General features: G+C 41.9%; 1 protein-coding gene across 3 annotated transcripts in view; it reads right to left on the bottom strand.

Moving 5' to 3' along the window:
• The window catches only part of UNC93B1 (unc-93 homolog B1, TLR signaling regulator), a 51,207-nt gene extending 27,387 nt beyond the window's left edge, over nucleotides 1–23,820 (bottom strand). For 2 of the 3 annotated variants that reach the window (XM_073686150.1, XM_073686151.1), the window contains exons 1-3: nucleotides 23,694–23,820; nucleotides 22,906–23,001; nucleotides 6,374–6,488 (exon numbers count right to left, since the gene is read on the bottom strand). In XM_073686150.1, the coding sequence (XP_073542251.1) occupies nucleotides 6,374–6,472 (99 nt within the window). In that variant the 5' untranslated portion in view covers nucleotides 6,473–6,488; nucleotides 22,906–23,001; nucleotides 23,694–23,820. The remainder of the gene's footprint in view (nucleotides 1–6,373; nucleotides 6,489–22,905; nucleotides 23,002–23,693) is intronic. The other variant, XM_073686152.1, reaches the window with a different exon arrangement.
• Between the last annotated feature and the right edge of the window lie 220 nt (nucleotides 23,821–24,040).

Raw genomic sequence — 24,040 nt, 5'->3', positions numbered from 1 at the left:
CGTACAGCCCCTGACTGCCCCTTTTGAAACTTTTGGTTGACCAATGGTTGTGGAAACCCCTGACGGTTTTTACGGATGGTCCCACAAGCCCCGATGTTGTGTTCAACCAGACTTTTAAATAGGGGTATGCTGGTGTAATAATTGTCCACATATAGATTGTAGCCTTTTTGAAAAAATGGACTTATCAGCTCCCAAACAATTTTTCCAGATGTCCCCAGATAAGTAGGGCATCCTGGTGGGTTTAGTTGGCTATCTTTCCCCTCATATATGCGAAAAGCGGATGTGTATCCGGTTGAACTTTCGCACATTTTATAGAGCTTTATTCCAAACCTTGCCCTTTTAGATGGGATAAATTGCTTGAGGTGCAGTCTTCCTTTGAATTTTACAAGGGACTCGTCTATAGAAATATTTTGTGTTGGGGTGTAGAGGCTTAAGAATTTTTCTGACAAATTTTAAATGATGGGTCTAATTTTATATAACCTGTCATGTTCTGGGGCATTTCTGGGCAGGCATTGACTATTGTCGTTAAAATGCCAAAACCGCATGAGCATTTCATAACGGGTCCTAGGCAGAATGACTGAAAACATAGGGGTGGCTTGAACAGGGTGGTTGGACCAGTAGGATCGAATGCTCGGTTTTTTAACAAGCCCCATGGCAAATGTAAGTCCTAAAAATTTTTTTATTTCCGGGACATTAGTTGATGTCCATAAATTTGCCCTAGCATAGTAAGATCGGGGATTCTGGCTTATGAATTGGGACGCGTATAAATTTGTTTGCACGACAATATGCTCTAGCAAGCTGTCTGTAAAAAACAAATTAAAAAAATGAATTGGTCCAAAATCTTCCACCTCCACATTTATACCAGGAATGGCGTTGAAATCAGGGCTGAATGGAGCAGCCGAATCTGAAGCCTCCCATCTGGGAAATGCTAGATCATGTGGCAACGCCCCTTGTACACTGGCGTGCGCCAATTCACTAGTAGCAGGGACAGCGCTTGTACTGGGCAGTGTTCCCTGATTTGGAGACGCTATTTGCACCTATTGCTGTACTGGTCCTTGGGCTTGAGGATGGAACAGAATCACTGCTCATTTCTGGGCTCTCAGTGTCGCCGCTACTAAAGCCCTCAAAATCCATATCTCCATCTGAGATTGCGCTGTCATCAGTGTCAGAACACAGCAGGGCATACACCTCCTCTGCGGTATAAGTCTGACGGGCCATTTTATTTTTATATTTTTTGACTGGACTGAACGGACCGGACTGAAAGGACGGGACCGGACTGGACTGACCTGACAGGACTGACTGACTGATGTGACAGGACTGACTTACTGACAGATCTGACAGGACTGACTGACTGACAGATCTGACTGACTGACAGATCTGACAGGACTGACAGATCTGACAGGACTGACTGACTGACAGATCTGACTGACTGACAGATCTGACAGGACTGACTGACTGACAGATCTGACAGGACTGACTGACTGACAGATCTGACAGGACTGACTGACTGACAGATCTGACAGGACTGACTGACTGACAGATCTGACAGGACTGACTGACAGATCTGACAGGACTGACTGACAGATCTGACAGGACTGACTGACTGACAGATCTGACAGGACTGACAGATCTGACTGACAGATCTGACTGGACTGATCTGACAGGACTGACTGACTGACAGATCTGACTAGACTGATCTGACAGGACTGACTGATCTGACAGACTCACTAACCCTAACTCTTACTTTCTTTTTTATTTTTTTTACTTTCACAGTGGCAAGGCTGACAGCTCTTGTCACACTGTTTCTCCTCTGCTCTCTCACTGAGATCGGAGGAGAAACTGCATTTATCAGGCAGATCGCCCGGGAAAGTTTGTTGCTAAAACAAACTTCCCTGGTGATCTCTCTGATTGGCTGGTGTGACGCTGACATCATCGAGACCTGAGCCAATCAGGTCTCGATGATGTCAGAGGTCACAGCACCGGGATCCCCGCCGCTGACAGGTATGTGGGGGGTCCCGATCGCCGACCACCGGCTGTCCCTATCTTTTAAATGCCGCGATCGCTATGGATCGCGGCATCTAGAAGATAGGAACAGGTTAACATCATGGGGACCTAATCCAATCAGGTCCCCATGATGCCACATGTCAGAGCTATCGCTCTGAACTGGTACCGCAGCGCTAGCAGGACCCTGAGGGTCCTGAGCGCTGCGGGACCACCCAACCGGTTTTAAACGTCGGCGCTGCACAGAGCCCAGGCAGCGCCGACGTTTATGTACAGTGGGCGGTCCTGAACCGGTTAAAAATGCAGAGTGGTATCACTGCAAACGTATCCAATCAGTCTGGGTTATACCAGACATGTATATACCTCGCACTTTCGAGGTTCTCACCTAAGGGGACCCTATTTCACTAATATGGGCGTTTAATAGCCTGACCAATAATTACCTAGGAGCTATGGTCAGGTATCCTAGCTAAACATATAATATTCTCACATCTGAGCATTATTTGGGACCCAGTGGGTCACTGCCATGATCACGATCTTGATGGCCGTGACCTTATATACATCCGCAATGGATGTATGTGAATTCTAAATGTTATTGGTGGTGTACACTTGTGAATAAATGTCTGATGAGATATGACACGTTTCATTAAGGTATGGCCTTACAGCAATCAACAGCACTCATTGTTCCAGAGACTGTTGATAAAAAAAAAAAATGTTTAGGTAAAATTAAATAAATAGTAAAATGTAAAAATAAATAAAAATATGAAAATCAAAAATAAATTAGCCCACTCTCCACAAAATAACGTGTAAAGTCCAATTTACATTGGTACATATGGTTGTTTTGCTGATCCGCAATGTTCTGACGTTCCCGATCATCACTCGGGTGTAAATATGTCTGACAATGAAGCAAAAAATGACGACACCTCTGTTTATCTTTCAGACGGACATTAAAATCATGTAATGTAATGAGCACTGATCGACTTGTTCTAATCATTACAGAGAGATCATCTGCTGAGATAATGGGGCCTAAATTCCCCCAACACACGCACCTTAGTAGCTATCCTATGTCCACATTATGGATGGATATCCGGTACTCAGCCACTCATATATTACATTTTTGTTACACAAACATAAAATCCGTCCTGGCCAGCCGTTTTACAGGTTCTACCATGGCCCTATCTGTTTTTGCACAATCACTAATGCCAAGACTTTTTTGCCTGGATGTATTTTTTTCATTGTATAGAAGGTAAGGGATAAATGTAAAAGTAAAATATGATCTTTGTTAGCAGTACTCATACATTATAGGATATAGACACGTGGATAGGTTTATTTTTGGGGTAAAAATCATTAATTGAACAAAATACTTTAAAGGTAACTTGTCAGCTTGATAATGCTGTGCATTCTGTTGGTGGGATATTATAGAACAGATTGATATATAGTTTTATGGGAAAATATTCAGATAACTAGCATTTCATTCATAGAAATCTCTGCTCAAACTGAGCATGGGAGTCCAGTAGTAGTCCAGTGAATGATATAAGGCCTTCACCGTATCAACCACTGACTAGGACCACCCAAAGACCAGGACTAGGAGGGAACTGCCACAAAACTATATATATTGTACAGTATATGTTTAGCTTCTGAACTATAACATGCTGCTATACCTGTGACAGGTTCCCCTTAAGATTGTACTTATAAATGTTTTCTTCTAAAATATGATCTCCAGTGTTTAATAATAAGAAAGCCCTATGTAAAAAATAAATAAGAAGGTAAACTAAAAAAGAGAAGAAAACACCATTAGAATATATTATTCCTAAAAAACAGAAATCAAATCTGGGCATCAAGGCTTAAACCAGGCATGACACGGTTAAAAAAACAAACAAAATAAGGTATCTATATTTACCATGTACTTGACATTAGTAAAAATACGAATACATTTGCAAAATCTGTTTAATGCATTGCCTCTGCCATACTGGCTACTTTGCAAAATTGCAGTTATAAAGACTCATTCAGGCGTCGGTGAAACATGGTCCGAATACGGACTGTAAGGCACGGACTAGCTCGTGTCTCCTCACCCAAACTTGACAGCCTCCTAGTCATATACAGCGCCTTGAAATAGTACTCATATCCCGTGAACTTTTCCACATTTTTTCATGTTACACCTTGTGAGGCAGTGAGAGGAATCATATGCGAGGGACGGTATGTATCCCCCAGGATGCGCATAGAAGAATATTGAACCCGCTGGAGTGCATTGCTATCGTAGACACAGCTGTGATTGCAGTGCACAATAAAAGTAAAGTGTGAACTTGGTCAAGCTATTTGGCTAAGTTGGATTTAGAAAACCCGGTATGGGCTTTTATTTTGGGAATGAACTACAGGATGGCAGTGGGGCGGTCCACTCCCTCTAGTCGGGTCTTACAAGTGGCTCACGGCCACAGATTTCATTTAAAAACCTGCAGCAAAGGTTTGGGTGTGTCAGTATTGGGACTGCAAGCTGCAGAGCAGGAGGTTCTGTGCATTACAAGCTTGTGTGAAGGGAACACAGAGCCAATGAAAGCAAAACTTCTGGTGCACCTCAGCGTGACACGGCGGTGCAGTCGCCCACAGTAACGGGTTTGGAGAAGGACTGTGTTACGACCCAGCTGTGATCCGGAAGATACCGTTTACCTTTACTTTGTGAGTTTTAGGAAAATAAAGACATTTAAGTTGAACTTTACTGGGTCACTGCCTCATTACCACACAGTATGAACACCGCCGCACTACAACCTACAAACTTGAAAGGAATCTTATTGGGATTTTATGTGATATATTAACACGAAGTAACGAGTATATGGAAGTGTAAAAGGGAGTGATACATGGTTTTCTAATTATTTAAAAACATAACATCTGAAAATTGTGACATGCTTTTGTATTCAGCCCCCCTGAGTCAATACTTTGTAAGACCACCTTTCTCTACAATTACTACTGCAAGTCTTTTGGGGTATGTCTCTACCAGCTTTGCACGTCTGGGAGGCTGAAATTGTTGTCCACTCTTCTTTGCAAACTATCTGAAGCTCAGTGAGATTGGATGGAGAGTGTCTGTGAGCAGCAATTTTCAAGTCTTGACACAGATTCTCAATGGGATTTAGGTCTGGACTGTGACTGGGCCATTCACACACATGAATATGCTTTGATCTAAACCATTCCATTGTAGCTCTGGCAGTATGTTTAGGATTCTTGTCCTGCTAGAAGGTGAACCTAAGCCCAGTCTCAAGTCTTTTGCAGCCTCTAAGAGGTTTTCCTCCAGGATTGCCCTGTATTTAGCTCCATCCAGCTTCCCATAAACTCTGACCAATGTTCCTCTCCCTGGTGAAGAAAAGCATCCCCACAGCATGATGCTGCCACCATCATTTTTACAATGGGGATGGTGTTTTCAGGGTGATATGCAGTTTAAGTTTATTGCCACACATAGCGTTTTGCTTTTATCCAAAAAGTTTTACTTTGGTTTCATCTCACCAGAGCACCTGGCTTTTTGCAAACGGCAAACCGGACTTCTTATGGCTTGCTTTCAAAAAATGGCTTTTTGCCATGCTTCCATAAAGGGCAGATTTGTGAAGTATACAACTAATAATTGTCCTCTGGACATATTCTCCCACCTGAGTTGTGTATCTCTACAGCTTCTCCAGAGTGACCATGGGCCTCTTGGCTGCTTCTCTAAGTTGTGCTCTCCTTGCTTGGGATCTCAATTCAGGTGGACGGCCATGTCTTGGTAGGTTTGTGAATTGTGCCATACTCCTTCCATTTTTGGATGATGGATTGAACAGTGCTTTTTGAGATGTTCAGAGCTTTGGCTATTTTTTTTTTATAACTTAACCCTTCTTTACTCTTCTCCACAACTTTATCCTATCTTGTGTGTTCCTTGAATTTCATAGTGCTGTTTGATCCGTAATGTTTTCGAAAAAAAACTTCTGAGGCTTTCACAGAACAGCTGTAGTTATACTGAGAATAAATGACACACAGGTGGACTCAATTTACTAATTAGGATATTTCTGGAGGCAATTGGTCACTTAGGATTTTATTTAGCGGTATTAGACTACAGGGGGCTGAATAAAAATGCACGTCACAATTTTTAGATTTATATTTTTAAAATATTTAGAAAACCATGAATAATTTCCTTTACTCATCACAAATACTTGATACTGAAAAGTTCACGGGGTATGAATACTTTTTCAAGCCACTCTATGAGGCAATTGAGGTTGGGAGAAACGTCCGGTCTGATCAACATGGTCCATACTCTGACGGAGTTTCACCAACTGAATGAGACGTAAAAGATCGGCCTTGTATGTAGGTGGACATACAAACACTCATTGCTGACAATTATTTCATTTATACAACCTACCTGTTCATTACCATCATCCAATTCTTGGGTATCCAGTGGCTGCCCAACTCCATCAGCTGCAATCCCATTAATACTGGCACCATGATATAACTGGGCCATGATCTATCCTTAAGTTCTTAAAAATACAAATGGAAAAGTGAGCTGTGCATATTACATGTAAAGTCTTAGTCTGCGGTGCTAGTAACACTACCTGACACATCTAATGCAGGGTTACGCGTTTCACCAAATCATTTCAAAGGGAAACAAGCAGCTGCTCTAATATACATGACTTCAATCGCTATTAGGAAATATATCCAAATTAATCGTAACATTTATTTTTTGGTAATTACACAGTCTTGGTCAATAAGCGGTCCTTTGGCATGTATTAGACAAATGCGAAAATATCATAGCAGTGTAATTCATGGGTTTCGCCTTCACAAATTTCCACAACAAATGGGCTGTATACACTTAAAGACTGGTAAAATCCAAATTAACCAAATCAAGTGGAATTTACAGAGAAATTCAAGTCACAGTAAAAATTCTCCATGAATTGAATGTTCCCTATCATGCTCTGGGGTCTCTCCAGATCTTGGAGTATATTAACCCCTTTACCCCCCCCAAGGTGGTTTGCACGTTAATGACCAAGCCAATTTTTACAATTCTGACCAGTGTCACTTTATGAGGCAATAACTCTGGAACGCTTCAACGAATCCCAGTGATTCTGAGATTGTTTTTTTCGTGACATATAGTACTTCATGATTGTGGTAAAATTTCTTAGATATGACTTACATTTATTTGAGAAAAAATGGAAATTTGGCAAAAATTGTGAAAATTTTCAAACTTTGAATTTTCATGCCCTTAAATCAGAGAGATACGTCACACAAAATAGTTAATAAATAACATTTCCCACATCTCTACTTTACATCAGCACAATTTTGGAACCAAAATTTTTTTTGTTAGGAAGTTATAAGGGTTAAAAGTTGACCAGCGATTTCTCATTTTTCCAACAAAATTTACAAAACCATTTTTTTAAGGACCGCATCATATTTGAAGTGACTTTGAGGAGCCTTTATGACAGAAAATACCCAAAAGTGACACCACTCTAAAAACTGCACCACTCAAGGTGCTAAAAACCACATTCAAAAAGTTTATTAACCCTTCACGTGCTTCACGGGAATTTATGGAATGTGGAAGAAAAAAAATGAACATTTAACATTTTTCACAAAAATGTTACTTAAAAATGGACCCCAAAATTTGTTGTGAAATTTCTCCTGAGCACGCCGATACCCAATAAGTGGGGGAAAACCATTGTTTGGGTGCACGGGAGGGTTCAGAAGGGAAGGAGCGCCATTTGACTTTTTGAATGTAAAATTTGCTTGAATAATTAGGGGAAGCCATGTTGAGTTTGGAGAGACCCAGATGTGCCTAAACAGTGAAAAAAAAACACAAGTGACACCATTTTGGAAACTAGACCCCTCAGTGAACTTACCTAGATGTGTGGTGAGCACCCTGAACTCCCAGGTGTTTCACAGAAGTTTATAACATGGAGCCGTGAAAATAAAAAAATGAAACAACAGGAAGAGGAAAAAATGGACCCCAAAAACTTTGTGCAATTTCTCCTGAGTACGCCGATACCCCATATGTGGGGAAAATACACTTTTTGGGCATATGGCAGGGCTCAGAAGGGAAGGAGCATTGTGTGACTTTTTGAACGCAAAATTGGCTGGAATTGAGAGCGGACGCCATGTCACGTTTGGAGAGCCCTTGATGCGCCGAAATAGTGGAAACCCCCCACAAGTGACCCCATTTTGGAAACTAGACCCCTCAATGACTTTATCAAGGGGTATAGTGAACATTTTGAACCCAGAAGTACTACACAGAATTTGATAACATTAGGTCATCATATTGAAGAAATTGTCATTAGTCTTGAGCGCAAGTGCTTGCTACTTGAGTTTGCATTGGGTACTTGGGTATGCACCAAGTATCGTGGGTGCTCGAGTGACATGCTCGAGTCCCCGTCCTGCATGTTTCACGGTTATTAGACAACCAAAAAAAACATTCGGGGATCGCTCGTGCATGGCAGGCAATCCATGCAACTTTCTTTAGCCACAAAGCATATGGGGTGGAGACTCGAGCACCCGCGATACTCAGTGCATACCCGAGCCCCCGATGCAAACTCAAGTAGCAAGCACATGCGCTCAACACTGGTTGCCATATCGTCATCATTTTTTTTTCTTTACTTTTGAAAAAATCCCAACCCTAGCACAACCCTAACCCTAGCACAACCCTAACCCTAGCACAAAAGAGTTTACTTTTTACTCCGTTCCTTGTGCGGTATAAATTATTAGTATACTTTATTCTTCGGGTCGGTGTGATTACAGCGATACCAGATTCATATTGTTTTTTTATGATTGACAGCTGTCATACACTAAAAGATGCTTTTTTTTGCTAAGACTGTTTTTTGCATCGCCATATAAGAGCTATAATTTTTCCATATTTCGGCCGACCGAGTCATGTGACAGCTTCTTTTTTGCGGGACAAGTTGACGTTTTTATTGGTACCATTTTCAGGCACGTGACATTTTCGAATCGCTTTCTATTCCGATTTTTGGGAGGCAGAATAAACAAAAAACAACAATTCAGGAATTGTTTTTTTTAAGCCATTCTGCGTGTGGTAAAATTGATAAGGCAGCTTTATTCCTAGAGTCAGTACATTTACAGCAGTACCACATTTATATTTTTTTTATGTTTTGGCGCTTTTACACAATAAAAAGTATTTTGTAGAAAAAAATATTTTTTTCTACCACTTTATTCTGAGAGCTATAACTTTTTTATTTTTCAGCTGATGGAGCTGTATGGCGGCTTGTTTTTTGCGGGACAAGATGACGTTTTCATCGGTACCATTTTTATTTAAATTCGTCTTTTTGATCGCGTGTTATTACATTTTTTGTTTGGCAGTATGATGATAAAGCATTGTTTTTTGCTTCGTTTTTTCTTTATTTTTTTTTACCGTTTTCACTAAAGGTGTGAACTAGTGGGACAGTTTTATAGGTCCGGTCATTCCGGACGCAGCGATACCAAATATGTGTACTTGTATTCATTTATTTTTTTCAAAATAAATAAATATTATTGGTACAATACATTTTTATTTTTTGGAGATTATTTTTTTCATTTTTTTTTATATTTTTACAAAAAAATATATATATTTTTTCACTTTCCGGCACTATTTTTACTTTTAAACTTTGTCCCACTATGGGACTTTCACTTTTTGTAGCCTGATCAGCTGTATAGCATAGAGAGCAGCAGCTCCCTATGCTATACAGCCTATCAGTGCTGCACAGGGAGACGTTACTTTGGTCAGGCACGGGACACCGGCAGAGGCATTAAGTATCGGCCCTTACCTCCCCTTTCCCACGCAATGCTGTGATCGACTTCGATCGCAGCATTTTGGGGGTTAATGTGCCAGCAGCGGTGCAGGACCGCTCCTGGCACATAGCATCGGTTGTCAGCTGTGACAATCAGCTGACACTCAGCGGCAATCACCCCGCACCGCTTGTGTGCGGGCGCGATTGCAGCACGCGTAATAGTACGCAGCTGGTCCATAAGTCCCAGGGCACAGCTACGTACTATTACTGACAAGGTCGTAAAGGGGTCAAACATAAGATTTTTAAAAATAAAAAAAAAAACCACTTCATACTCACTTCTCACCTCTCTGGCGGCCCCCTCTGCTCTCGGTCCACTTCTCCAAACCTCCATTGCGCCACATCTCCAGCCCAGTATTCACTCTAGGCCGGAACTTATGGCAGGCCCTGCGAGGTCACTGCGCAAGCACATTCAATTACAAAGAGACGAGACCTCGTGGGGCCTGTCACGGACAGCTCATTTTGAAGCTGAGATTCTCATGAACCGGCGTGAGATAGCAGGGGGTAAAGAGAGCTGCATGTTTCTGCTGCTATCACTTCCAACTCTCACTATAAGGGCAGAGACACACTGCCGTATAACTCGTGCGAGAATCTCAACATAAACCTCGTACTGGCCGGCACCTCTCCTGACCTGAGCATGACAGCTACATAGAAATCCATCATGCTCAGGTCAGGAGAGGTGCCGGCCAGTACGAGGTTTATAATCTTCGCACGAGTTATATGGCAGTGTGTCTCTGCCCTAAGGCCACGGCCCCACTATCAGTATTTGGTCAGTATTTTTTCTCAGGAGTGGGAACCAAAACCAGGTGAGGAACAATCAGAGAAAAGGTATAATAGAAACAAGTCACCAATTCTGCATTTATCACCCACTCCTGGTTTTGGCTCCCACTCCTGAGAAAAAATACTGACCAAATATTGATAGTGGGGCCATGGCCTAAGGCTATGTTCACACATTGCATTTTTGCTGCATTTTTTTCTGTAGGCAAAACCTGCTCTCTTGTAGTGAAAAAGCAACCTCCAAAAATCTGGTTTTGAAGAGTTTTTGCTGTGTTTTTTTTACTGAGTTTTTGTCAGGGTACACTTGTCTCTTGTGCATGCTGATAAAGTTTAGTGCATAAAAATAACTTGATTCAGCTTCCTCAGGTATTGGCACCAAAAATGCAGCAAAACCTGATACCTGCATTTTTTGCAGGTATCAGGTTGAAAGAAGTGACATGCTGCATTTTGCAAAAATGCAGCTCTTTGACAAAACAGTAAGGAAAAAAAACAAAGTGTGTGCATGAGATTTCTGAAATGTCATAGACTTTGCTGGTACTGTAAAATGCAGCTGAAAATTTGCATAAAAAATGCAGCAAAAAAACGCTGCTAAAACCCAACGTGTGAATATAACCTAAGGCCACGTTCACACGTAAAATATTGACCAAATACTGAACATCAGTATTTGTAAGCCAAGATCAGGAGAGAAAAAGTATAATAGAAACAGGTCACCACTTCTGTATTTATTACCCACTCCTGGTTTTGGCACCAGCAAGCAAAACACAAATTCAGGGTGCTAAGTCCTCCAGGCATGTACCAATGTAAAAATTTTAAAGAAAGCCGAAGACAGCACTCCTTCTTGGAAAAATAGTGATGATTTATTAGCTCAAAAGAGCTCTGCAACCTTTCGGCACTACATACATATTTTCATCTTTTACATTTTAAAAATTACAAAAAGGAAAATGGGCCGATGCTAAAGTTTGGGCACCCCCTTTTGAAAGTATCACAGCTTGTAAATGCTTCTTGCAGCCAATCAAGAGTCCTTCAATCCTTGTTTGAGGGATTTTCATCCATTCTTCCTTGGAAAATTCTTCCAGTTCTGTGAGATTCCTGGGTCGTCTTGCATTCACTGCTATTTTGAGGTCTAGCCACAGATTTTCAACGATGTTCAGATCAGGGGACTGTGAGGGCCATTGTAAAACCTTCAGCTTGCACCTTTTGAGGTAGTCTATTGTGGATTTTGCCGTGTGTTTGAAATTATTATCCATTTGTAGAAGCCATCCTCTTTTCAACTTCAGCTTTTTTACAGATGGTGTTATATTGCTGAAATTTAATTGAATCTATACTTCCCTCTACCCGTGAAATGTTCCTCGTGCTGTGCCATTGGCTGCAACGCAATCCCAAAGAATGATTGAACCACCCCCATGCTTAATGGTTTGCGAGATGTTCTTTTCCTGAAATTCTGTGCCCTTTTTTTCTCCACGCATACCTTTGATCATTGTGGCCAAGAAGTTCTATTTTAACCTCATAGGTCAACAGGACTTGTTTCCAAAATACATCAGGCTTGTTTAGATGTTCTTTTGCATACTTCTGATACTGGATTTTATGGTGAGGCCGCAGGAGAGGTTTTCTTCTGATGACCCTTCCATGAAGACCATATTTGTGCAGGTGCTTCTGAACTGTAGAACAATGTACCACAACTCCGTAGTCTGCTAAATCCTTCTGAAAGTCTTTTGTAGTCAAGCGGGGGTTCTGATTTGCCTCTCTAGCAATCCTACCAGCAGCTCTCACTGAAATTTTGCTTGGTCTTCCAGACCTTATCTTGACCTCCACTGTTCCTGTTAACTGCCATTTCTTAATTACATTTCGAACTGAGGGAAGGGCAACTTGAAAACGCTTTGCTATCTTTTTATAGCCTTCTTCTCCTTTGTGGGCCTCCACCATTTTCATTTTTAGAGTACTAGACAACTGCTTAGAAGAACCCATGGCTGCTGTTTTTTTGGCACAAGGTTAGAGGAGGCTGGGTCTTTTTTGAAGCTGGGAAATTTGTATCACTTGGTCTTTTCTAACGATGATAGTGAACAAGCCATAACCCTAACAGGCTACTTAAGGTCTGAAACCTTGGTCAAATTTATCTGAGCACACAAATCTCCAAAGTTGCCCAAACTTTTGCATTGGCCCATTTTCCTTTTTGTAATTTTTTAAAATGTAAAAAATGACAATCTATTTTTTTTTTTTATTCACCTACTGCTGCTCTCTCTGGTGTCAAGTGCCGTTCTTCTCTGCTCTAAATGTCGTCACAGCTCTGTAGATGCAGACCCGGAAGTTGGTTTTACCATGTAAGTCTATGCAGTATCAGAACAAGGATCCATAAACTTACAGGTGCATCTCACTAAATTAGAATATCATCAAAAAGTAAATTTATTTCAGTTCTTCAATACAAAAAGTGAAACTCATATTACACACAGTGATCTATTTCAAGTGTTTATTTCTGTTAATGTTGATGATTATGGCTTACAGCCAATGAAAACACAAAAGTCATTATCTCAGTAAATTAGAATATTTTATAACAACAGCTTGAAAAAGGTTTTTAAAATCCGAAATGTTGGCCTACTGATATGAATGTTCAGTAAATGCCCTCAATACTTGGTCGCGGCTCCTTTTGCATCAATTACGGCATCAATGTGTCGTGGCATGGAGGCGATCCGTCTGTGGCTCTGCTGAGGTGTTATGGAAGCCCAGGTTGCTTTGATAGCAGCCCTCAGCTCGTCTGCATTGTTGGGTCTGGTGTCTCTCATCTTCCTCTTGACAATACCCCATAGATTGTCTATGGGGTTAAGGTCAGGCGAGTTTGCTGGCCAATCAAGCACAGTGATACTGTTGTTTTTAAACCAGGTATTGGTACTTTTGGCAGTGTGGACAGGTGCCAAGTCCTGCTGGAGAATGAAATTTCCATCTCCAAAAAGCTTGTCGGCAGAGGGAAGCATGAAGTGCTCTAAAATTTCCTGGTAGACGGCTGCGATGACTTTGGTTTGGATAAAACACAGTGGACCTACACCAGCAGATGACATGGCTCCCCAAACCATCACTGATTGTGGAAACTTCACACTAGACCTCAAGCAGCTTGGATTGTGGCCTCTCCACTCTTCCTCCAGACTCTGGGACCTTGATTTCCAAATTAATATTGGAACTTTGGAACCTTGTGGAGTGTATCAATGACTGCCTTCTGGACATCTGTCTTCCCCAGGATTGTGGAGTCTACTGAAACAGACTAAGGGACCTTTTTAAATGCTTAGGAAGCCTTTGCAGGTGTTTTTTGTTAATTATTTTAATTTACTGAGATAATGACTTTTGTGTTTTCATTGGCTGTAAGCCATAATCATCATCAGAAAAAACACTTGAAATAGATCACTCTGTTTGTAATGACTCTATATAATATATGAGTTTCACTTTTTAGTATTGAAGAACTGAAATAAATTAACTTTTTGATGATATTCTAATTTTTGTGAGAAGCACCTGTATATTGTAAAATAGACTTCCGGCTCACACATAGAGCACAGAGTGAGCCGGCTAGTCTGAAGTGCAGTGATATCACTGAGAAGCAGAGAAGAACGTCATTGGACACCGGATAAAGCAGTGGTAGGTGAGTATTTAATACACTCCCACCTTGCCACATGCATACACACACATTTAATGAATAAAAAAGTTAGTGGGAGTGTTTCTTTAAAGTTATATGAATTTGGAACCATAAATCTATTCTGCGTCAATGCGTGCAGCTCTTTTAAAGAGAACCTTTCATCAGGTTTTTATTTCCAAAAACAATGGCATGTATATAAAGGTGCTTTCATGCTGAGTAAATCATTGCCTTTCCTTTAGAAAGCCTGTTTACTGGTTTAGAGAAATCTATTGTTGAAATTTTATGCTACTAAATTGCAAGTGCAGTGGACGGCACCGTACTTACAGCATTCCTGACTCTCTGCCTTCTCAGCCCCTTGCCTGCCTTTTGTCTAAAAAGTCACTCAAAGATGAGTGACCTGTCAGTCAAAGGCAGGAGGTAGGCAGTGGGCGCGGAATAGAGAGAGAAGCAGGAGAGGTGTAATGAAAAGGACCCGTCCACTGGTCTTACAACTCCTTAGCATGCAATTTAAGCTATGAATGTCTTTAAAACAGTAAAAATTATTTCTGCAATCAAGGTATGGATTTACTCAGCATGGAAGCACCTTTACATAATAATGCGATCAGTCTTGCATTAAATCCTGATGATAACAAGCTGTACTCAGAGAACCCAAGTGCAAAGTAGAAGTACATCAGAAATATACCAGAAGTAAAAGAAGGTAAAAGCAACTATCTGTTACTAACGGCACCTCCCCTTTTTAATTATGAGTCCACAATTACACTCTTCTCCATGCTTGTATATACCCTCACAGTTATTTCTCCCCTACTCATTACTCTCCTTTGCTATGCCCAAACCCCAACACTCTGCAAAGAAATATTTATCTCTCCATCCCTCTTACTTCCTCACAAGACCTCATCTACTGACCTCGTCCTAAACCTCATATTTCACCTTTTACAATAGGGATGTCAAACTCAAACACACAGAGGGCCAAAATTAAAACTTGGACAAAGTCGCAGGCCAACCAGTATACAGTATAATGGGCCCCATAAAGTCCTCCTTACAGTATAATGGGCCCTACATAGTCCACTTTACAGAATAACGGCCCCACATAGGGGTGGTGGTTCTGGTGTCGCTGGCCAAATAAAACCACTTTGTGGGCCAGGTTTGGCCCACGGGCCAGAGTTTGTCATGTACCGTATGTTTTAAAACAAATACAAGCTGTGCACTCTCCTTCTCCCACATACCTTCCCTCTCTCTGCTTCTCCTCACTGCTCATTATATATCTCCTTATTCTGGGCCTCCTCAGCTAATCATTCCTTAGCTAATAGAAATCTCGGTAACCTCTCAAAACTAAAACGTAGTCACTTGACCCCCACATCTCCACTCCCTCTCGCTGGAGCACTAAGAAACGCATGCTCCATCTGTACTAAATTCATAGTCATTCACAATCTCTTGACGTCTCATAATTTTACAGAAATACAGGTAACAGCCTCTGATACAGCCTGCCCAGCTGTGCTGTGTTACAATGGCCTTTACTTCACCCATATTCCCTGGACAGACCTCATCGTCACTCACCTCTATTCCCTATCTAACCTCATAACCTCACCTGTTTCCTGCCAGACCATCACCTACTTATGGTACATTCTCATCCCAGACCTCCTTCAACTGCCTTCCAAGTCCAGCAATTAGCATCCCCCCCAGCAGAAACATCTCACATCTAGACATTTGCACACTCTATGACTCTCTTCTACCACTGTACACCATATCTTCACTCCATGACATAGCGACCATTTTTCTACAATGCTACTCTCTCATTAGCTACTGATGGATTGCCCCTCTAGTGCATGGCAAAATGTGGCCAATCAAAAGACAACTCTGGCAAACCAAGCTCACAAAAAAGCCGTGCCAAGCATCCAGCTATATCCACTTTCTTCTCATCATGCTTTCTAAAATTCAATGTGGACAAAACCAAACTCGTCAACTTTCCTCCATCTCATTCAACCCCCTAACAGATTTGTCTATCCCAATAAATTACATCACACTTTCCCCTGTATCACAAGTCTGATACCGTGGAGTAACCCTTGGCTCTGCCCTGCCCTTCAAACCAAACATCCAAGCCTTTACCACCTTCTGCCACCGTCAACTCAAAAATATTTCCAGAATATGCCCTTTCCTCAACCCTAAATCTACCTAAATGTTAGTGCATGCCCTCATCATCTTCTCAACTATTGTAATACCCTCTTCTGTGGCCTTCCTGCTAACACTCTTGCATCTTTCCAGACTATGAGTAATTTGCTGTCAAATTAAAGAAGCCATCCCATGAAGATTTTTTTTAAATAAATCTGTGTATACAGTCATGGCCAAAATTGTTGGCACCTTTGAAATTATTTCAGAAAAATTAAGTATTTCTCCCAGAAAATTATCGCAATTACACATGTTTTGCTATACACGTGTTTATGTCCTTTGTGTGTATTGGAACAACACAAAAAAACAGAGTAAAGGGAAAATTGGACATAATTTCGCACCAAACCTAAAAAATTAGCAGGACAAAATTGTTGGCACCTTTCCAAAATTGTGGGTAAACAACATGGTTTCAAGCATGTGATGCTCATTCAAATTCAATTTTGGCAAGTAACAGAGCAATCTGAAAATCACACCTGAAACCAGATAAAAAGGGGAGAAGTTGACTAAATCTTTCTATTATGTGTCTGTGTGTGCCACACTAAGCATGGAGAACAGAAATATGAGAAGAGAACTGACTTGAGAACCAAAATTGTTTAACAATATCATCAATCTCAAGGTTATAAGTCCATCTCCAGAGATCTTGATGTTCCTTTGTCCACGATGTGCAACATAATCAAGAAGTTTACAACCCATGGCACTGTAGCTAATCCCCCTTGACGTGAACGGCAAAGAAAAATTGATGATAGGTTACAACGCAGGATAGTCTGAATAGTAGATAAGCAGCCCCAATTAAGTTCCAAAGCAATGCAAGCTGTCCTACAGGCTCAGGATGCATCATTTGAATTAAATGAAACACTATGGCAGGAGATCCAGGAGGACCCCACTGCTGACATAGAGACTGCAGTTTGCCAAAATGTACGTGAGTAAGCCAAAAATTCTTGAGGGAAAGCGTCTTGTGGACAGATGAGACTAAGATAGAACTTTTTGGTAAAGCACATCATTCTACTGTTTACTGAAAACTGAATGAGGCCTACAAAGAAAAGAACAGAGTACATACAGTCAAATATGGGTGCCTTGACTGTGTGCAAAGCATCAATAAATCTGAAGATTCCCAAAGGATTTTGGGTCGTGATGTACTGCCCAGTGTCAGAAAGCTGGGTTTGCGTCCTAGGTCATGGGTCTTCCAGAAGGAGAATGTTCCCAAACATACTTCAAGGAGCACCTAGAAATGAATGGAAACAAAGCGCTGGAGAGTTCTGTAGTGGACAGCAATGAGTCTGGTTCTAAATCCCATTGAACAACTGTGGAGAGATCTTAAAATTGCTATTAGGAGAAGGCATCCTTCAAATATGAGACCTGGAGCAGTTTCCAAAAGAAGGGTGGCACAAAATTCTAGTTGAGAAGTGTAAGAAGCTTGCTGATCAGTGGCATAATGACCGCAATCGCAGCTGTCGCCGCCGTGACCAGGCCCGGCGGCTCAGGGGCCTGGCGGGTGTGGGTCTGGGCACGTTGACACCAACAGCTTGGATCCACACCCAGCTGAAGTGTATTGCGGAACGCGAGTCCGAGCGCCACAATACACGCTGATGGCCAATCAGCGGCCAGCAGCTGACGCTGGCGTGCAAGTCATAGGGCGCATGGCAGTGATGTCACACGCCCCCGCCGCACGCTGTGTCCTGCTGGCTTCAAAGTGGCAAGTGCTCATGAATGAAGAAAAGATAGTGTTAATACTGTACATTAGTCAGCCAATTGTGTATCCAGGCTGAATATATGCACCTGAATGGTGTCGATCCCACAAAATCAAGGGTTCAGGGGGGTGAAGATGTAAAATTCAATCACATATAGCCTGCCATTTATCCAGCCATAAACTTGATCATGGAACCAACACCTTAAGCCTAGAGCCCAAATTAGTCTATTTGTACCAGAGGTATAGTCACCCTTTGGGGTTTATTACAATAAGCAATTCAGCTCCTAAGTTAGATTGCATCTGTGATTGACCACCAAACATACATGGAGTCCAGTTCATGGAAATAATAAACATAGAACAATAGAGTAGGTCCTCAAATTACCCGTATCTAGAAAGGCTGATCCAACCTAGATTTCCATGTTAAACATAATTAGGAATTTAACCTCAATTTTTTGTTGTATGAGACGTCAGTCCACATAGTAAAATAAATTACATCTATCATAATGCAGCAAAGGTAGTGTCACAATCTTGACCTGATCATAGTCTACACACCATACTAATACCAAGTTTCACTCATAGACATGTAGTCAAAGATTAGATTACTGAAATACTATTATACCCATATAAATGAAGAGCCTTTCATATGCATTTAGGCAGGGATTAAAGGGATAATAATGGATAGATCTGATGAATAGGCAAGAGGAAACGTGTCGGGAGGTTCCTTGATTCAGATACTCACCATAGGGACGATCCTTTGGAGTACATAATATCCCCGGGTGAGATCTGGTGCATTATACTACTATGGATGACTGTGGCAGTGCATTATACTACTATGTATGTCTATGGGGTCCATTATACTGCTATGGATGTCTATGGGGGTGCATTATACCGCTATGGATGTCTATGGGGTTTCATTATACTACTATGGATGTCAATGGATCTCTATGGGGTTTCATTATACAACTATGGATGTCAATGCAGGTGCATTATACTACTAGGGATGTCTAGGCGGGTGCATTATACTACTATGGATGTCTAGGCGGGTGCATTATACTACTAGGGATGTCTAGGCGGGTGCATTATACTACTAGGGATGTCTAGGCGGGTGCATTATACTACTATGGATGTCCATGTGGGTGCATTATACTACTATGGATGTCTATGTGGGTGAATTATACTACTATGGATGTCCATGCGGGTGCATTATACTACTATGGATGTCTATGCGGGTGAATTATGCTACTATGGATGTCTATGCGGGTGCATTATACTACGATGGATGTCTATGCGGGTGCATTATACTACTATGGATGTCTATGCGGGTGCATTATACTACTATGGATGTCCATGTGGGTGCATTATACTACTATGGATGTCTATGCGGGTGAATTATGCTACTATGGATGTCCATGTGGGTGCATTATACTACTATGGATGTCTATGCGGGTGAATTATACTACTATGGATGTCTATGCGGGTGCATTATACTACTATGGATGTCTATGCGGGTGCATTATACTACTATGGATGTCTATGCGGGTGCATTATACTACTATGGATGTCTATGCGGGTGCATTATACTGCTATGGATGTCTATGCGGGTCCATTATACTGCTATGGATGTCTATGCGGGTGCATTATACTGCTATGGATGTCTATGCGGGTGCATTATACTGCTATGGATGTCTATGCGGGTGCATTATACTGCTATGGATGTCTATGCGGGTGCATTATACTACTATGGATGTCTATGCGGGTGCATTATACTGCTATGGATGTCTATGCGGGTCCATTATACTGCTATGGATGTCTATGCGGGTCCATTATACTGCTATGGATGTCTATGCGGGTGCATTATACTGCTATGGATGTCCATGTGGGTGCATTATACTACTATGGATGTCCATGTGGGTGCATTATACTACTATGGATGTCTATGTGGGTGAATTATACTACTATGGATGTCCATGTGGGTGAATTATACTACTATGGATGTCCATGTGGGTGCATTATACTACTATGGATGTCTATGCGGGTGCATTATACTGCTATGGATGTCTATGCGGGTGCATTATACTACTATGGATGTCTATGCGGGTCCATTATACTGCTATGGATGTCTATGCGGGTGCATTATACTGCTATGGATGTCTATGTGGGTCCATTATACTACTATGGATGCCTAGGGGGGGCGCATTATCCTACTATTGTTGACTATGAGGGTGCATTATACTTTATAGGATGACTATGGGGAGTGCATTATACTACATCGATGACCATGAGCTGTGCAGTATATTATGTGGAGGACTATGGGGAGTGCATTATACTTCTATGTACGCCCCATGTAGTATAATGGTTTATTTTCTTATATACGTTAAAGAACAGCGGCAGAACGGGGGACATATATATCAGGATGGGGACTAGGATAAGTGACATATACCAGAATGGGGTCAGGATGAGGTACATATATATTTATTGTCGTGTGTATGTGTTAATATACTCACATAGCATAACCTTCTCTGATATCAAGCACCGTTCTGCTCCTTTTCTGAGTGACATCCTCACTTTTCAGACTCTCCGGGTCACGATGTGCTTTTACAGTGTATGACTATGGCGTGTCAGAATGAGGCTCCATAGACTTGCATTGTAAAAGAGACTTCCGGCTCACACAGAGTAACCCAGAGAGTCTGGAGATCAGTTATGTCATTGAGAAGAGAAGCAGAACGACGTTGGATACTGGAGAAGGCTGTGGTATGTGAGTATATTAACACATACTACATTACATACACATTTACATAGATTTATTAAAAAAAATGTTTCATGGCAGTGCTACTTTAATCCACCTTTGCCCTTGCTACTCCTCCTTCTCTATCCTTTGCCAATCCCTTCACCGGCTTCAAACTCCCCAGTGGACCTAGTTTAACGTACTAACATTAACTTAGAAAGCCATCCACAATCTGTCTCCTCCACATATCTACAATCTAATCTCCCAATACTTCCCCACACAATATCCGGTCCTCAAAAGATCTCCTCTCCTCTGCTGTCATATGTACCTCACCCATTCGCCTCCAAGATTTTTCCCGAGCATCCCCTCATCTTTTGGAATTCAGTGCATTAGCACGTCCTACTGTCTCCCACTTTGGGAACCTTTAATTACAACCCAAAATCTCTTCAGGAAGGTCTACAGCCTGTAATAACCCCATTGCCAGCTCATCACCTCCACCGGAGCTGCTGCCTCCCCCCAACCTACCACCTGTTTCCCATGACCATGTAGCTTGTCTGTATCTGTATTTTGTATGTACTGTATTTTTCGGACTATAAGATGCACCGGACCATAAGACGCACCCCAAATTTCGAGTGGAAAAATAATATTTTTTATAAGATGGGGTCCATCTTATAGTTCGAATAGAGATTTTACATGGGGGGCGGTGGAGGGGTGGTCACAAGATGCAGAGTCCCTCAGAAAGCCAGTGGAAGAAGAGGAATGCTGCAGACCCTGGGTGGGAGAAAGGGAGGTCCCAGCAGCAGGGAATTGCAGTATGGTCGAGCAGGAAGCATGGTCCCTCCCTCAGGAGCCCGGCGGCGGAGGCAGCAGAAGAGGCGAGGTGCTACCTGGCCAGTGTCGGGCTGTCAGCGGTGAGGCAGAGCGGCGTGTGCAGCTTTTCCAGCGGCCGCAGCCATCTCCCTGAAGCTGTGATCTACAGGAAAATGGCCACCCAAGCCAATGCATGCGCAGACTGGGATCTTGGCGGTCATCTTCCTGTAGATCACGGCTTCAGGATGGTCGCGGCCGCCGGAAAAGCGGCTAACAAACCTGTCGCCGAGTTCCTGATGGAGGGACCCTGCATCCTGCGATCCCGCTTCACCGCAACTCCCCGGTAAGCTGTGTTTGGATCATAAGACGCACCCCCCATTTTCCTCCAAAATTTGGGGGCAAAAAAGTGTCTTATGGTCCGAAAAATAAGGTAAATGGTTTTCACATGTACATGACCATGGAATCAATGATGCTCTAAATAATAATGATCATACAGCCAGTGGCTGATACATGCTCTCGGTGGTTCGGGCAGCATGTATTTGATGTCAGGTTCCCTTAAGCACCAATTCATAATGTAAATCCAGCAGTTTGGTGTCGTACAGAGCATGTCCACACGGCTAATTTTTCACATTGATTTAGATGTGTTTTCTGCGATTAAATCAGCCTGAATTCTACCTTCCATTTTTAATGGATGACTCTGCAGGTCACATGGCATGGATTTCTCAATGCTTGAATGCTTTGATCTCCATTTAACAAAAATAATGTCAGTTCTTTAAACCGTTTCCATACAGAACATATGGAGGCCACGCCAGGTAACCACATGCATATTAATCGCATTGAATAGGATTAATTTTTGTGCACATCTGCTATCTTTGCAAATTGAAAATCAGCAGCAAAATCAGAAGGTCATCCTTGGATTTCTGCAGCTAAAGAAATGGCCGAGTTTACATGACCTGAAGGTTTTTTATGCCATTCTAACTCACGTGCAGGTCTTGAAATTCCAGTTTGGGTATAATAAGTTTCACATACTGAGCAGAAGTAGGTATGCACAGAGATGCAATTTGCTATCAGCAATGTTAATTTGCATAAAATGTTCCTGTATGATCTTGTAGGGAATGGACATTTGATTTACAACGTATGAAAGGACTGCAAATTGAAGAAATCTTTAGGAAATATGTTGCACCGTGTGTGACCTGCATGCCATCTTAGCCTTACACTATGAAGTGAAATAGAGATGGATTTTGACAAAAAATAGCAATGGATTGATGCAGTCTGCAGGAGCACCATTCTTCACAATGCAATTATGCCAGAATTGTCAGCCATCAGATACTCTGTAGCTGGATCCCATCCTCACCTGTGAAGACCAGGTTTGCAGGTTACATAAGATATAATTCAGGTACAAGACTTCCACCCTCCAGCGCAGTGCTCGTCATATACAGGGTGATTTCCCCTATGATCAGAAAATTATTACATTAATAATCAACAGATTATTCAGCCATTACATAAAAAAAAACATTTTGGCCACTGAAAATAGTAAATGTCCAGCTAAACCAAAACCTTCCTATTCTTGTAAGACAAATGTGAAGGACATGGTCACTTGTCCATCAAGGTAGTGTGGACTAAATGTACTGAAAGTGCAATCAATCACCAATATATTGTACGCAGAATAAAAGGTTATTACTGATGTAAAAAACGTTCCAGTATTCAACATGTTCTCTGCATGTAGCACAGACGTATTGGCTGACAGGTACGTCTTCTAAGATGGGGGCTTGTGTGTGCAGGCAGGAGATGCATGGCTAGGAAAAGTACCCATTAGTTCAAAACATCAATGTGACTCGCTGCTCCTGCACCCTACAAGCTGTGATCTTACAATTCTGCTTCTCAGGAGGGTAGAAGTTCCCAAAACAAAGGAAGACATACAATCAGCCAAACATACTGTCACATTATTAAAAGACGCACATGACCCCATAACGTGTATGAACGTCCCTAATACATGGAACCAAAGCAAGCAGGCGGCAACTACGAAGATTATCCGGTAGAGTGCCGCAAACACCTGCAGTTTTCTCATGTCTTTTCTGTTTTGATCACCAGCGATCAGATATTTGCACCATTATTATTGATAGTATACAGACTTTCTGATACCTGTAATGCTTGCAGTGTCTTTCACTCCCCTTCTAGTTTCTTATGCTTCCTTCTTGAACTGAAAGAGGAAGCAGCACTGGGAGGGGAGTGATGGCAGGAGGAGGGGATGGGGCTAGCCTGCAGGCCGGCATTGCTGCAGCCCACAAGACTGGCGCACCAGGAGGCTGCTGCTCCACAGCTGCTTTTACTTCCTAGAACCTGTTCCTCTTCTTCAGAAATGTGCAGAGAGCCAATATGCTGCTTATTAACCCTTAAAAGTGCTCCCATTTTGGGCCTTTTTTTCATGATAACTTTATTCTGCAGGTCAATGCAATAATGATAACACCCAATTTATCAAGTGTATGCTA

The sequence above is a fragment of the Phyllobates terribilis genome, unplaced genomic scaffold (assembly GCF_046119375.1).
Source record: "Phyllobates terribilis strain yellow unplaced genomic scaffold, ASM4611937v1 Scaffold_5__5_contigs__length_657084704, whole genome shotgun sequence".
NCBI lineage: Eukaryota > Metazoa > Chordata > Amphibia > Anura > Dendrobatidae > Phyllobates > Phyllobates terribilis.
The sequence above is the reverse complement of the archived record's forward strand: the minus strand, read 5'-3'. Positions and strand labels throughout refer to the sequence as shown.